The sequence below is a fragment of the Nansenia antarctica genome (assembly GCF_963989245.1).
Source record: "Nansenia antarctica genome assembly, chromosome: 1".
Classification (NCBI taxonomy): Eukaryota; Metazoa; Chordata; class Actinopteri; order Argentiniformes; family Microstomatidae; genus Nansenia; species Nansenia antarctica.
In genome coordinates, this window is record NC_137674.1 from 63,846,982 (window position 1) to 63,864,195 (window position 17,214).

Here is a 17,214-nt window from a genome sequence, read left to right on the forward strand (position 1 = left end):
CTGTACAGGGGGTAGAGGGGATGGAGAGGTCTGTAGAGGTGGGTAGAGGGGATGAAGAGGTCTGTAGAGGTGGGTAGAGGGGATGAAGAGGTCTGTAGAGGTGGGTAGAGGGGATGAAGAGGTCTGTACAGGGGGGTAGAGGGGATGAAGAGGTCTGTACAGGGGGGTAGAGGGGATGGAGAGGTCTGTAGAGGTGGGTAGAGGGGATGAAGAGGTCTGTACAGGGGGGTAGAGGGGATGAAGAGGTCTGTACAGGGGGGTAGAGGGGATGGAGAGGTCTGTACAGGGGGGTAGAGGGGATGAAGAGGTCTGTACAGGGGGGTAGAGGGGATGAAGAGGTCTGTACAGGGGGGTAGAGGGGATGAAGAGGTCTGTACAGGGGGGTAGAGGGGATGGAGAGGTCTGTACAGGGGATGAAGAGGTCTGTACAGGGGGGTAGAGGGGATGGCGAGGTCTGTACAGGGGGGTAGAGCTATTCTCATGCTAAAATCGACTGTAAATCCAGATTTTAAAGTTGATATTCTTCCCCGTGGAGCATGCCCCCATAACCTGTGCCCCACCCAAAATGTTTAGCACCAGCCGCCACTGTAAGACACTACTATTCAGACTGCAAATTGTGACACACTGGAGTTTATTTATTTAAAAGATTAACATTACAACACATTGACAGAATTTTTTTTACAAGAGTTTTTTTTTTATGTATTTACCGTATCTGTTTTGGTAAAAAGGGCTACTGTTAGAGGTTTGAAAAATACACAGGTAAGCAGATAAGTACAAAACAAACAAACATTAACACAAGAATAGAGACAGCATAAACACAAAGTGAACAAACAAAAAAATGGAATACAAATTGAGATTGATTCCTACTGAATAATATGTACAATCAGAAAAAGTATGACCTCAGATAAGAACTATACAGCACCTGCATAGCATCAGCATACATTCCTCCACAGCCTAAATCCATATTCATCACTGTAATCTCCCCATCCATATACTGTACAACTCTGATATGAATCTATTGGCGCAGCTCTGAGTTATTAGTAGTTCAAGTGTGAGAGGAGGCCTTTTCTCCCAGTTTCACCAGTAGAAGGTCCTGGTGAGGAATGTGGCGGCTGAGTTGAGCCAACTGCCGCTGGCGTCGTCCTTGGCAGCAGTTCGGGACACAGCGCGGTCCTTCTCCTGCTCTGGGCTCTCCTCCTCTGGGAGGTAGTCAGGCAGGGGGGCGTTCTGCTGCACCTCGGCACCACACTGACTCAGAGGGAGCAGAACCTAGGAACCAGAGAGAGAGAGAGAGAGAGAGAGGAGAGAACATGGTTAGGGTCACACAAGAATAACAATGTACTAAAATATATATAGTTAGTAGGGATGTCCCGATCCGATACTGAGATCGGATATCGACCCGATATTGGTCCTGAATGCTGGATCGGAGATCGGACCAGAAGAAAAAAAAGGCTCCGATCCGATCCTACTGTCATCCGCAGTCAAACTTATGTGTATAAGCGATGAGGAAATAAAAACAGTGAACAAAAACGCGTGTCGCAGAAATGCTTCACGCGAGTCCTATATGCGCTTAAAATGCGCATAGCGCTTCACGCGAGTCCTATATGCGCTTAAAATGCGCATAGCGCTGCGCTGTGTGCTTCCGGTTTCATTACAAAGAGGTTAACCCTATATGTGCCTGACGTCTAACAACATTCAAATGACTCTAACTTCATATTTTTTCGGATTTCAATGTATGACACATCATTTGAAAGCTTATGATCCGTAGTTCCAATCCACAACACGTCGCATTTGTTGCTTTAATAAAGGCTGGCAGTCTTTAATTTAACTGTTGTTGGTGTGGACTATATACTGGGGAGGTATTTGAATGAATGAATGAATGAATGAATGGTCTTTATTGTCATTGCTACAGTACAGGTACCAAACAACGAAATTTAGGAGGGGTGGCTCCCCTGGTGTTAGGAAAAAAAAAAAAAAAAAAAAAAAAAATATTCAGGGGTCAAAAAAATTATACAAATATCGGATCGGTATCGGTATCGCCGATACCCGAAGCCCAGGTATCGGTATCGGTATCGGTAGTGAAAAAGTGGGATCGGGACATCCCTAATAGTTAGGTCCATATATATATTTGGACAGACAGATTTGTTTTAACTTTTTTACCAAAACTTTTTAACTGTTTACCAAAACATCTTCAAGTTACAGTTATATAATGAATATGGGCTTAAAGTGCAGACTCTCAGCTTTAGGGTAAGGGTATTCACATCCAAATTGAAGGAAGGGTTTAGGAATTACAGCTCTTTAATATGTAGCTCCCTCTTTTTCAAGGGACCAAAAGTAATTGGACAATTGACTCAAAAGCTGTTTCATGGGCCAGTGTGGGCTATTCCTTCATTATTTCTTTATCAATTAAGCAGGTAAAAGGTCTGAGTTGATTCCAAGTGTGGCATTTGCATTTGGAAGATGTGGCTGTATACACACAACATGCAGGCAACGGAGCTCTCAATGCAAGTGAAACAGGCCATCCGTAGGCTGCAAAAACAACCAAAAAATCCATCAGAGAGATAGCGGAAACATTAGGAGTGGCAAAATTAACTGTTTGGAACATTCTGAGAAAGAAAAAATGCACTGGTGAGCTCGGCACCACAAAAAGGTCTGAACGTGCATGGAAGACAAGAGCGGTGGATGATCACAGGATCCTTTACATGGTAAAGAAAAACCCCTTCACAACATCCAGCCAAGTGAAGAGAAGTCTCCAGGAGGTAGGCATATCATTATCCAAGTGTACCATAAAGGGAAGACTTCACATGAACAAATACAGAGGGTTCACCACAAGGTGCAAGCCATTCATAAGCCTCAAGAATAGAAAGGCCAGATTAGACTTTGCCGAAAAACATCTAGAAAAGCCAGCCCTGTTGTGGAAGAGCATTCTTTGGACAGATGAAACTAAGATTAACCTGTACCAGAATGATGGGAAGAAATAAAGATGGATAAGGCTTGGAACGGATCATGATCCGACGCATACCACATCATCTGTAAAAAACGGTGGAGGCAGTGTGATGACATGGGCATGCCTGGCTTCCAGCGACACTGGGTTACTAGTGTTTATTGATGACGTGACAGAAGCAGACGGGTGAATTCTGAAATGTTATGGGATATTCTGTCTGCTCAGATTCAGACAAATTCAGCAAAGTTGATTGGATGGCGCTTCACAATACAGATGGACAATGACCCAAAACATACTGCGTAAGCAACCCAGGAGTTTTTTAAGGCAAAGAAGTGGAATATTCTGCAATGGCCGAGTCAATCAACCCGATTGAGCATGCATTTCACTTGCTGAAGACAAAACTAAAGGCAGAAAGACCCACGAACAAACAACAACTGAAGACAGCTGCAGTAAAGGCCTGGCAAAGCATCACAAAGGAGGAAACCCAGCATTTGGTGATGTCCAGGGGTTCCAGACTTCAGGCAGTCATTGCCTGCAAAGGATTCTCGACAAAGTATTAAAAATGAAAATGTTATTATGATTATGTTAATTTGTTCAATTACTTTTGAGCTCCTGAAAATTGGACTGTGATAAAAATGGGACTGTGTATAAAAATGGTTGCAATTCCTAAACGTTTCATACAATATTTTTGTTCAACCCCTTGAATTAAAGCTGAAAGTCTGCACTTCAATTACAACTCGATTGTTTCGTTTCAAATCCATTGTGGTGTACAGAGCCAAAATTATGGAAATTGTGTCACTGTCCAAATACTTACGGACCTAACTGTATATTAAAAAATGATGTATTTGTATGTAAAAATGACTTACAAGCATTGTGTCCCATCTTCCCTAAACAAACTGTTATGAAGAGTAAGAGTGTCTCTTTGTGTGTCATGTAAAAGGTCATGAATGGTCCCTCTTGACTCTAGTACTCACCTCTTCCCCGGCCTCATTCCTCACCACCTGCTGGGCTGACAGCACCTTGGTGGCAGCGATGGCTGACGCCAGACTCTGCAGAAAGGTAACTCTTCAATTAGCTAGTCAGGTGACATCCATACTATGTAGAGAAATAACTTGTCCTCTAGAGCAATAATAATCCCTGAATCCAGGAGGTGAGAATGAGAGTGTGTGTGTGTGTGTTACCTCTGTGGGCAGGTCTGAGCGGATGCGGACTGTGCATCTCTTTGAGGCCATCTGGAAGGTGAAGCTGATCACACCTTTGACTTTCAGAAGGGCCTCCTCACACATACCTCGCTGGTCCTGAGAAAGAAAACAAACGTATGGTCAGTGACACACACACACACACACACACACACACACACACACACACACACACACACACACACACGTACACACACACACACGTTGTTGTTATTATTATCTGGAGTGTGATGTTGGCACAGTGCTATCTAAACTGTGTGTGTGTGTGTGTGTGTGTGTGTGTGTGTGGGTGTACACACACACACAGACTTGGCTGTACTCACGGTGCTGTCCAGTCCCTGGATGTGCAGAGTGACAGACTTGGCCTTCTTGTTGGTAGAATAGAGGAAGAACTCTCTCTTTCTTCTCTCTGGAGTGCGAGGGGTGGTGCCGACAGGAGTGCTCAAGATGCCATACACCTCCTTAGCCAGGGCTGTGATGTCAATAGTCAACCCACCCCTGAACACGACACACAAAAGTAAACATGAATATGGTTACAGTTATAAAGTCACAACAACAACAAAAGATACAGGGATATAGACAAGAGTGAACTCACCTCTCCATCAGGTTCTCCAGGCTCACCATCATGCCCAGCTCGTTCTGCATGATGTTGATGTTAAGGGGCGACTCAGCTAGGTAGCGCAGGGTCTGACAGCACAGAGAGAGCGTTAGAATTCGTGACAGCTAACAGATAGATGGGTACTTTATTGATCCCCAAGGGGAAATTAAGGTGTTACAGCAGCTCACATCGCAAACAACAACATAAAGTGACAATAGAAAAGAGAATAAAATAAACATCTGAAACATTATATACAGTGACAAGAGGGCAGTATAATTTTACTGTCCACAGGCTGGGGGTTATGCCATAACCCCATACCATTTGAAGTAAATACATGGGGTTGGTCTCCTTTTGAAGGAAACACTCTGAAGTTTGTTCCCCAACAGTAAGAATGACTAAGTGGCACGGGCATTGAGAAATACAAGTTTGAACACACTTTTTGTCATTTTTGCATAAATATATATATTTTTTGCAATGTCAGCTAGCCGTTGTTGTCAGCAAATTTGTCAATGTAGTGTGTTTCTTGGTGGTCTGACAGCGATGTCGATTGTGCTTGCTGTTGTGATTGTATCTTAAGATGGATTATTTGACTCAAAGCGCAAGAACCATAGCTTTGAGAGGATGTAATGCATAACTACCTACTATTAGTAGTACTAAACATAGGAAGCATGTAAAGGGCAAGACAATTTGCATATGGCGCTAAAGCCTGCCGGATGGTTAACAGGCTACCACAGGTTCACGTCAAGGAATATGTCATTGTGCTATTAATTGTAAACATAACTATTTACCTATTACTGGCACAGCACTAGGGCTGCACGATTAATCGATTTTAAATCGAAATCGCGATTTGAAATGATGCGATTAGCTAATCGCAAAGCCTGCGATTTGCCTGCGATTTTATTTATTTTTTTTACCTTTATTTGACCAGGAAGTCACATTGAGATTAAAACCTCTTTTGGAAATTTGATCAGCACTCATGGAATGCCTCTTGTCCAATCAAATTACTTGGTCTCTTTATGACTTTGAACCCGGCGCTCTCAGAGCGAATTTACGAACGCAGGCATAGGTTGTGTCACGACAGTCAGTCCAATTATTATGAGACTTTGGGCTAACGTAACGGAGACAATTAGACACCACATGGCTTACTGGACGTATGATAAACGTTAGTATGTTATAATTGCGACAGGTAAGTGTACAATTTCACTATACTAACTGTACCAGCCAAGTGCATGTCGGTGCTGTTAGTCCAGCCTTAAACTTAGCTTAGCTAACTTGTAGTCTTCGAGACGGTAGCTTAGCTTAGCTACTTGTGCTAACCCGGCGTTAAAGTACAGACACAGAGTTGACAGTCTCAGCAACCTGCGGGTTGGTGTTTATATAGTATAGCAGGCTTATGGATACATGGAAGTTAACTGTTCTGTTGTCAAACATGAATGTGTCCTGTATGCATAACCTCATACCATTCGTTCATACCAGCCGGCTTTAAAGACGCAGAGGTTAGCCTAGCCTAGCCTTGGGCTGAAGTATGTCACAGATTCCTAAGTCAAGGTGACGTGTGTCTGTGCTCCATAGTCAGAGACCACCATTCTATCATTCATCAGTTCGACTGTTGACCGAGTCATCTAGATGTGGTCCTTTCAGTTATAGTCACAGTGTATCCCCAAATTATCATTTTAATAGCTGGATCATCTTAGAAAGTAGCCACCTGTCTAGATGAGATGAGGTTATCATATATACAATTCATATCTTTTAAGTTCTCATCCTTGCATTATAATTAGAGCAGTTAATAGTTTGATGGTATCATGTGGTAATGCTCTCTGAAAATAGGTGATAGACAGATTCATCCAATCACCTGCCAAGTATTTTTTGAAAGTACCTGCCCTTTTCCAAACAGCTTCCAATTAAGCTTTCCTAGATGGTTGTGTGAAACAAACCACCTGAGTCAGGTTAGTAATGCTCCATCACATGTTTTAATCTGAAGCTTGATTTTAAAGCAACCCAACTTTAAAGCAACCCAATGTAAGTTTAGTTCTTTCACTCGTAGATCGGGCTGTGGGGGTGCTAGAGGAGGGAGCCTCTAAGTCCCCTGAAGACGTACAAACAAACTGCACGTTGATACGACCTAGCCGGAGATATGGCCACACTTTACAAAAACTACTTTTTTTTATTTTTTTTAGCTTTAAAAAAATAATAATCGCAAATTAATCGCAATCGCGATATCTGTCCAAATAATCGCAATTCGATTTTTTCCCCAAATCGTGCAGCCCTATACAGCACCAGAATATCTGAAAGACCTTTTGCTAGCATATCAGCCCAATAGAGCTCTCAGGTCTTCTGAAGCTGGTTTTTTCTGTGTACCACATTTGGTGAGATTTGGTGAGGCTGCGTTCTAATTTTATGCACCCAAATTGTGGGATGCACTGCCAGTTTACATTAGGGATGCAACCTCAGCAAATATGTTCAAGTCAAGACTAAAAACCCATCTTTTTGATATTGCCTTTAAATGACTAAATGATTAAATTATGGTTATATAATTATTGGAGCACTTTGAGCTGCAACATTTGCAGGAAAAGTGCTATACAAATAAAAGTTGTTATTATTATTAGTGTGCTAGACCAGCCAGCCTAATAAAGTGCCAGTCCTATAGCTGTGTTTCTTGTCAAACACACGCTCCGCACCACTAGACTAGTAAACCAACCTGCAGGGTGGAGAACAACACTTGAGAGTCCTGGTGGTCCAGGAACAGAACCAGCCCGGGGAGACAGCCCTGATCCTGGACTATGACCTCCCGGTTCTGTGGCTCCGAGGCCAGGTCCCGCAGCTGGGTCACCACAGACAGGGCATCCATCATCTTTACAGTCTCTAGGGAAACACATACAGAGTTGAGATGATAGACTTGTTATGCATGTTAGCTTCTTGACATTACACTGATGTGACATTTACGTGTGAAAATGTCATCATGGGATATGTTCATTGTTTACATTTCTGTTAGGGTGTCTTTGCCAACTCTTCGACGGTATGGACCATTCCTACTGGCAGTAATAAGAGCTATATTAAAGATGAGAATAATAAGAGCTATATTAAAGATGAGAATGGTTCATACCATCCAAGCAAAGACAAAGACACTCACAGAAATGTAAACAGTGATTATGTATCCCATGATGACATTTTCACACGTAATAGTATATGTCGGTTGTTTGTCTTTCTTGTTTGGTTGTTTGTCTAAGGTTCGTCTTTTCTGTAACTATTTAACAAAAAACAACAGAAAGAAAATGTTAGCTACTAGGCTAGCTAGCTGACGTTATTTAGGTAGCAACGCAACCGAAAGCTAAATAGCTACAATTAATCTAGTTTGCGAATACCTCACGTAAACTAGTCCATATTATCTGCAAACTCGGTTGATTGTTTAATACCTGCTTATATGAATACATATAGTCGAGACATTTTTTATTTTATTTTTTATGACACGGTTAAAATGACATAATGTCTTACCACGGAGGGAACCAGCTCGTGCACACACACAAAAACAAATTCCGTGTAACTTTTTCCAAGAGCGTCATTGGTCGATTAGCTACCGTCACCTCGCACGGTGAGCCATTGCGATTGGTTTACAATTCTCCTCCCTCTGAAACAGCCAATAACTGTCCGGTTTACTAGCGCGGCTTTATTTGAGTTCACCTGCCCGGACGAAGGTTAGGCTATGTCACGAATTAGAAATGTTTGGTTTATGATGTGTATTATTATGTGTATTTCTGGATTATATGTGTGTAAAACGAGATAATTGACGTGGTATTTATAATCCATACACAGTACGTTATTATATTCCATGAGTTCACTCGTGTTTAGCACGTTATTCTACCGTCAGCACATCCGTGTTGTGATCTTCGCCTGCTGACTCGAGTACTGCAGTGGTGCACCATTTAGATTTGTTACATCATTACCAAACCAGTCACAACAAATGTATGGTAGTATATTCCTGGCTGCATCTTTTCTAATATTTGTGGGGATTTAGCAACCTTTCATATTATTTCAGGTTTCAGGTTTCAGTGATGTCTCTATTCTTTCTTTTTTTTGATTCGTCGCATCCCATGTGGACGGTTGGTGCGTCGTTGAACGGGAATTCAGCAGCGCAAAGCCCGTTTAGTTAGATTCCGTCAGGCGAACAGAAGTGTTCCAATGTCTCTATTAGAAGACGTCCTGGATCTGCTGCGATCCGTCCTGGAATATTTCGGAGTACCTCCGGACATGGTAAATTCTATGTCAAATATGGACTTGTCTTCACTGTTGTGTGTGTGTGTGTGTGTGTGTGTGTGTGCGCGTGCGCGTGCGCGCGGGTGCGGGTTTTCAACCGTTTATCTTTCTTCTGTATGATTGATTTATGACTTCAATTCATTCATTAAATGTCTCTCTAGCTGGTTCCAGTGTGGGAGAATCAGTTGTGTGGACAGTACAGAAGTCTTGTGCGTATGATCGGGACCAACCTCCCACTCAACCCCTCACCAAGGGTCCACTTCCAGGTATATATAGATATATATCACTATTTGAGTGCATCTACTATACACCAATACTGTCATTACCCCAAAACAGACTTTAGGGAGCTTTACACGATACAGGGCTGTCCAGAACCATACTGTGCTGCCACAGATATTTTCCTTTCACATTGTCCTGTCTTGCACTGTCTGCTATGGTCGATGCGTTAACCAGGCCATCCCATTTTTCCACAGATCCCGCTTCATACGTACAGGCCACATGGATATGTTGACGTCACCATGGATACCCCAGCCATCCCCACCTTTGCTGATGTGCTGTGGGTAGCAGAGGATGAGGGAGACAGCTTCGCAAAGATCAGGTAAAAGCAGTACAGGCTCCAGAATAGGGCCTTTACAATACATGATTAGTGATATAGATCTAGATGAACAGATTATATTAAGGTGATCATTTTTTTGGGCCCATCTTTTTTCCTGGCTAGTTCACATGGTCAAGGAAAAAACTTTGAGCCAGAGTCCTGATATATCTGAAAGTCCTTTTTCCAATACGTGTGTCTTCTCTGAATCTGATCTCAGGAACTGCGTGCGTCCGGTGAGGCGAGACACAGTAGGTCTGAGTGTTGGGTCAGTGACGGCACCTCCAGAGGAGATGGTCAGAGCCCGAGGGCTGGCGGTGGCGCAAGCCCAAAGAGGAGACATGCAGCTGGGGCAGAGGTCAGACCCTGAGGCCCTCAGGAAAATTACCGCCCTGGAAGCAGAGCTGCTCAGACTACAAGCTCAGATCGCTATGATCGTCACCGCGGTGCCACCCTCAGGTACACACACACACACAAACACCAACATTGGGGCGCTTAGGTGGCGTAATGGATTAAGCGTTGACCATGTAACCGCAGGGTTCGCGGTTTGATTCCTGCCGCGGACATGTCCTGCTTGTCATCCCTTCTCTCATCCTTCCTGTCATAATCTTTACTGTCTCTATCAGTAAAAAGACAAATACGAGTGGGACTGCCCCACACGGAAAAACAAACAAAACACCAACATCGACACACAAACACACAGATTTAACACTAGAACACTATCCCCATGTTACCCCCACACAGTTATGATCAAGCTCACATATCAAAGATTCACCCATTATTAAAAAACACACGCACTGTTTATCTCATTGTTTATCTTTCTCTTCTCCCTCCTCCCTGCCGCATCATCCAGGTCCAGCCCATTCCCAGAAGGCCCCGGGCACCCACACGCTGTCTCGTCCCCCCAGACCTGTCCTCACCTCCACCCCTCGCTGCCCTCCTCCTCCTCCTCCTCCTCCTCCACCCCCAGCCTGTCCCAACTCCTCTGTGGGGACCATGTCTGTTATGGAGCTGGTTCGGCAGCGCAGGGATACCAGTAGGTCCCAGGGGAAGCCCCAGGGTGAGTCCAAGGCGATGCCCTCCATGCTGGACGTGCTGAAGAATCTGAACGACGTCAAACTGCGCGCAGTCCTGAGGTAGGCACGGAGACAGTAAAGTGACCTGTGATTTCACCCATCTAGTCCTCTCTATTCTAGATGTTGCAAAAATCATGTCTGGTTTACCTCTACACGGGAGGTATAGGTAAACTTCTCATTTCATCTCAATATCTCCACTTCTGTTGTGTTTCAAAGGATGGCTTCAGAGCTACTGTTAATTTCTATGCGTTTTTTTGCATGCGTAATTTCTATGCGTAATTGTCATTACGATTACATGTCATAAGTAGGCATTTTCTAGACAATATGTCTTAATCTGGCCTGAGGTTCTGAAACTTTGTAGCAGGGGGATCACACGGTAGGCAATGGATGTAAATATGATGATGATGGTGTTATGAAGTTTTGAGGGAACATACTCCCTCACGTTTCTCCCAATGTTGCCCCTGACGACGTCTCCGTACTATTGTCCCCCCCCCCCAGATCACCAGGGGGAAGGCCAGTGCAGAAGAGGCGGAGCAAAGGCCCAGCATTGCTAAGCGACCCGGCCGCCCTGATAGCCGAGGCACTGAAGAGGAAGTTTGCCGCCCACCGTCGCCTCGACGACTCGTCTGACAAAGAGAACTGCTCGGCCGAGCTCTCACCCTTCGGCAGCCCAGAGATGCCCTGCGTGAGTCACACACACACACACAAAAACTCCTTAACATACAAACCTTAAATGACTCCAGTGCTGTTGAAAGCTAATCCAGTAAGGAAGGTGGTTGTCAGAGGCCCTGTAGTGTTCTCCTGACTAACCTCAGTGTAGGGTTCTCCTCAGGATCTTTGAACAAGGTGGAGCTTGAGTACATTACCAAAACCACCTCGCATTTATTCATGTCAAAATGCGCTAAAGATACCAAATAACACTTTCGCTTTTAACAACCACGTCTTTGGCGATCAAAGATAGTTACTCTATCATTACTAAATATCCGTTTAATTTGCTCTGGAATGTTGACCAAGTTGTGGAACCAAGTCGACAAGGTGGTACAGTGCCCCTCTGAAATTATTTGGGGAGAACACTGCAGTTATGAGCCAAGTAAGACAAGTGGCAATAGTTGTAAAAGACAAATAAGACAAGAGACAAATTGAGCAATACATTAGTGGTAGTAATAAAAAAATAAAAATAAAAAATGTATGTCCTGGATGCAGGGAAGCTCACATCCACTGATGTGCTCGGTTGTCCACACCACCGTCTGCAGTGCTTTGTGGTTGAGGGCAGTACAGTTGCCGTGCCATGGTGCAGTGATGCACCCAGTAAGGATGCTCTTGGTTGTGCCTCTGTTGAAGGCCCGTAGGATCTCGGACCCCATGCCAAACCTCTTCAGCCGTCTGAGGTGAAAGTGGCACTGCTGTGCCTTTTTCACCACCTGTTTGGTGTGCTCATCCCAGGTGAGGTTGTAATAATGGTGGTGATGTTGTATTTCTATGGCTGTTTCAGATCCCCCAGCACACCAGACGTAGCCTGGGACGTCTTAATCTGTGATGACTTGATCTGTGACCTCAGTTACCTCTGACTCAAGGTCAACCAAACCAGCAGCCAATCACAACGCCAGCTGCCGTGCCTCAGACCACCTACTACTGCAACTGTCCGTCATTTTGTAATGTTATTCTTCGTTGTTGGCCTTTATTTTGTGAGTTTGCTTTCTGTTTTTTCTACATTGTTCTCATGATTTCACAAGGTACTGTTATTTTTTAGGGTTGAATGTAATTGTTTCATGCACTCATGTCAAAGTTTATTTTGCTGTAAATAAGATTTGTTTTCTACTGTACATTTTATTTGTTGTTTTGTACATTAATGATACCATGTTTATAATGGCTGTTGGTTTATGATGTCCTGTCCCATGCAAAAAGCCTCTTTATTTAAAGGAAGAATTTTTGGGAAATCTGTAATAATGTTTATATGCGCTAGTTATTAAATGGTAAATGGACTACACTTATATAATTGTCAATCACAACATTTACGGACCAAAGGCGATTGGAGGAGATGAGAAAATTGATGGTTGAAGAGTGAAGATATAAGATTTAGAGTGAAGAGATATTGAATATTGAACATCCGAAAGATGGCTCATACAACGCCTAGTACGTTTTGTAATGTATATCTTCACTCTTCACACAATTTTCTCATCTCCAATCGCCTTTGGTCCGTAAATGTTGTGATTGACAACCAGGCCAGCCAATCAGACATTTTAACACATTTAAGAACTGGCCGGCCAGCCAATCAGAATTCTGGCACATTTCTAGCAGGGTAAAATGTTTTGAGAGAGAGAAGAATCAAATGTTTGCAGGTCAAGCAAATGTTGACGATCAGCTGTGCTGCGTGCATTATCTATATAACTTTAGCAGACATGCAAATAAACAACTTTTATTGAGTACAAAATCGATTTTCCTTTGTTCAAAATCAATTTTCCTTTGCGCAAAATGTATTTTCTTTTGCGCAAAATAATTTTTTTCTCGAAATAATTGTGGCACATAATTAACTCCATACTCCCACCACAGCTCAATGGGGTTGAGATCTGGTGACTCCGCTGGCCACTCCATTACAGACAGAATACCAGCTGCCTGCTTCTTCCCTAAATAGTTCTTGCATAATTTGGAGGTGTGCTGTTGTAGGAGGAAATTGGCTCCAATCAAGCGCTGTCCACAGGGTATGGCATGGCGTTGCAAAATTGAGTGATAGCCTTCCTTATTCAAAATCCCTTTTACCTTGTACAAATCTCCCACGTTACCAGCACCAAAGCAGCCCCAGACCAGCACATTACCTCCACCATGCTTGACAGATGGCGTCAGGCACTCTTCCAGCATCTTTTCACTTTTTCTGCGTCTCACAAATGTTCTTCTGTGTGAACCAAACACCTTGTTAAGCCTCATTATGTAATAACTGCACATTATGTAATACAATTCCAAAATGTAATAAAAAGGCACTTTCAATATGTAATAACACCGCATTATGTAATAACCTGCACATTATGTAATAAATCGCCTGAACGCAAAATGTAATAACGTTTGCCTTTGTTAAGCCTCATTATGTTAACTGCACATTATGTAATAAATCGCCTGAACGCAAAATGTAATAACATTTGCCTTATTATGTAATAAATGTATTACATATTGTGCAGGTTATTACAAAATGCGGCGGTTGCACTTTTTTGTAACACAATTGAAAAAATGGAAATGTAATAAATATATTTGACCATGAAAAGCATTTTAATTCTCCAACATTAAAAAAATCCAGAATTGCATGTTGTGTTGAAACTAAATAGTATTTCTATCGACCACTTATATGCTGATTTTGTTGCTTTCTTCTCAAGTTATGAAGCCCCCAATGGCAATTTGCTTGTTTAGGAGACATTCTGAAGACCTGATAACTCATTCCTTCAGGGGATCATATTATTGTTATAAAAGGCGCACACAACATGCAATTCTGGATAATTTTTTTTATGTTGGAGAATTAAAATGCTTTTCATGGTCAAATATATTTATTACATTTCCATTTTTTCAATTGTGTTACAAAAAAGTGCAACAGCCGCATTTTGTAATAACCTGCACAATATGTAATACATTTATTACATAATAAGGCAAATGTTATTACATTTTGCGTTCAGGCAATTTATTACATAATGTGCAGTTATTACATAATGAGGCTTAACAAAGGCAAACATCATTACATTTTGCGTTCAGACAATGTATTACATAATGTGCAGGTTATTACATAATGCAGTGTTTTTACATATTGAAAGTGACTTTTTATTACATTTTGGGATTTATTACATAATGTGCAGTTATTACATAATGAGGCTTCACACCTCAAACTTCGATAACACTTTTTTCCAATCTTCCTCTGTCCAATGTCTGTGTTCTTTTGCCCATATGGATCTTTTCCTTTTATTGGACAGTCTCAGATGAGCTTTCTCTTTGCCACTCTGCCTAGAAGGCCAGCATCCCGGAGTCGCCTCTTCACTGTAGACGTTGACACTGGCGTTTTGCGGGTACCGTTTAATGAAGCAGCCAGTTCAGGACTGAGGCGTCTGTTTCTCAAACTAGAGACTCTAATGTACTTGTCTTCTGGCTCAGTTGTGCACCGGGGGCCTCCCACTTCTCTTTCTACTCTGGTTAGAGCCTGTTGGTGCTGTTCTCTGAAGGGAGTAGTACACACCGTTGTAGGAAATGTTCAGTTTCTTGGCAATTTCCAGGCATGATAATTGTAGTATATTGCTATGTTTAGCATAGATCTGGGATTGATTGCTATTGCCTCCGTAGCATTACATCTTGACAATGTTATCATCGATCGACTAGTGTGGTCTAGTTGTTGTTGGAATGGTGAATAAAGACGCACGCTGAACGTTGCTCCAGAGACCAGAGTCATTATCATTATAAAGTGTATCTTGTAAGTCGGAGAGAACAACAAGACACAACATGGTGTCAGAAGATGTGACTTCTTCACAAATATAAGGAATTGCGAGGCGCCGTCGATCTACGCAGAAACTTTGTGGAGAACTATAGTTAGCTATCGACCCTGTGCGACGTTCGTTCGTAGTAGCTAGCGAGTGAAAGCAAAGCATGGAACAGTTCAAGCCTCCCGCGCCGCTCATGCTCTCTGGAAACGTGAGTGAGAATTGGCGTCGATGGAAACAACGTTTTGAACTGTATATGATTGCCACTGGTGCAGATGATAAAGATGAGCATGTGAAAATAGCCATCATGCTGCACACCATAGGAGAAGAGGCATTAGAGGTATATAATACATTCACCATTGATTTTGAAGACCCAGCATACGAGACAAGGAAAGAGATCATGGATGCATTTGAAGCATACTGTATCCCCAAAAAGAACATTGTTTTTGAACGTCACCAATTCTGGTCCCATTCTATGTCAGAGGGAGTTAGTGTCGACAAGTTTGTGACTGAACTCCGTCAGAAATGCAGAGACTGTGAGTTTGGTGCAGGTGAGAATGACACATTGAGAGACAAAATGGTGTTTAGCCTAACTGATCCTCGCATGAAAGAGAGACTATTGAGAGAGACAGACCTAACCCTGGACAGAGCACTAACCATATGCAGAGCTGCAGAAGCTGCCAAGTCACAGCTGCAAGCTATGGGGACAGGGCACGCAGACGCCCCAGTTCAAGCACTGTCCAGAGGAACTACTAGCTACTCTGAGATGAGAAGAGGATACAGAAAACAAAGATCGTCAGGAAGAGCAAATGAGCAGACGGACAGCACAAACACATGCGGGAAGTGTGGAGGGACACTCCCGCCCCGCCAATGTCCTGCCTTCGGGACCACATGTCACAAATGCAACAAGAGAAACCATTGGTCCAAAGTGTGTGGCGCACCACAGCATGGGACAGTCACAGCAAGGGACGTCAGTCAACTTGAGAGCGAGGTAGATTCTTTATTTGTAGGCTCAGTGTTCTGTGTTAGGGTAGATAAGATCACGCAGCAGACAGACAAGTCAAGAGTCAAGAGTCAAGAGTCACTTTATTGTCCCATCACTGGGAAATTTGTATTGGGCTTACACCCCACAGCAGCCAACAAAGAGCAACAGACAATACAGGATATTAGCACACAAACAGAAGGCAGACCTGATTAAAACAAGAGTGGAAATAAAATGATAAGCAAGATAAGTTACATTCATCTGGTGCAGTTTAAAAGTTTAACAGAAACGGGAATAAAAGAATTTTTAAATCTATTTAATCTAGCGCGGGGGACTCTGAACCTCCTCCCAGAGGGCAGCAGTTCATACTCTGCATGTAGGACATGGGAGGGATTCATGAGAATTCTACTAGCCTGTCTGAGAGTAGCCTGTTCAAAAATAGACTGCAGGGATGAGTGGTCTTTCACCCCTATGATCTTCCATGCAGTCTGTATCAGTCGGACCAGTTTGGACCTTAGTTTTACAGATAGGTTACCAAACCAAGATGTAATGCCGTATCTGATGAGACTCTCTAAGACAGACTGGTAGAAAAGTAGCATAAATTTTGGGTCAACACCATGAACTCTAAGGCGGCGTAGGAAGTGTAGTCGTTGTTGTAATCTGCTACAAAGGCTGTCTACATGGGTGCTCCAGGTGAGTGAGTTATCAATGAAAACCCCAAGATATTTGTAAGAGGCGACCTGAGAGATGGATTGTTTGTGGATGACCACAGGCCTGTGGTCCCCAACACCTCTGGGGTCGAACACCATCTCCTCAGTTTTCTTAACATTTAAAACCAGGCAGTTAACATCACACCATTTAACAAACCTCTGGATTTCAGAATAATAGTCATTTAGGTCACTGTCCTTTTTGATTAAAGCAAGGATGGCAGTGTCATCCGAAAATTTTATGATGCGGTTGCTAGGGTAGGTGCTTCTGCACTCGTTTGTGTATAAAGTAAAGAGCACGGGGGAACTGACTATACCCTGTGGAGCACCAGTGCTTATGGTTCTGGGTTCCGAAAGAGTGCCATTAACACTGACCCGCTGTGTGCGGTTAGTTAAAAAGGAGTGATACCATTTTATAAT

The 17,214-nt window shown here is 43.0% G+C and overlaps 2 protein-coding genes across 2 annotated transcripts; one reads left to right on the top strand and one right to left on the bottom strand.

Moving 5' to 3' along the window:
- Positions 1 to 1,010: 1,010 nt before the first annotated feature.
- Positions 1,011 to 7,592, bottom strand: armc1l (armadillo repeat containing 1, like; the record flags this gene model as incomplete). Its single annotated transcript, XM_080533987.1, has 6 exons — positions 1,011 to 1,269; positions 3,919 to 3,993; positions 4,126 to 4,242; positions 4,467 to 4,641; positions 4,739 to 4,830; positions 7,440 to 7,592. 6 exons carry the CDS (start codon positions 7,590 to 7,592, stop codon positions 1,078 to 1,080), a joined length of 804 nt encoding a protein of 267 aa, XP_080390113.1. The 3' UTR covers positions 1,011 to 1,077.
- A 1,263-nt stretch (positions 7,593 to 8,855) lies between these two features.
- mtfr2 (mitochondrial fission regulator 2) lies at positions 8,856 to 12,215 on the top strand. Its single transcript, XM_080524886.1, has 7 exons — positions 8,856 to 8,989; positions 9,154 to 9,258; positions 9,466 to 9,590; positions 9,805 to 10,043; positions 10,438 to 10,720; positions 11,159 to 11,345; positions 12,153 to 12,215. The coding sequence occupies exons 1-7, from the start codon at positions 8,918 to 8,920 to the stop codon at positions 12,195 to 12,197; spliced, it is 1,056 nt and encodes a 351-aa protein (XP_080381012.1). The 5' UTR covers positions 8,856 to 8,917; the 3' UTR covers positions 12,198 to 12,215.
- The last annotated feature ends 4,999 nt before the right edge of the window (positions 12,216 to 17,214 follow it).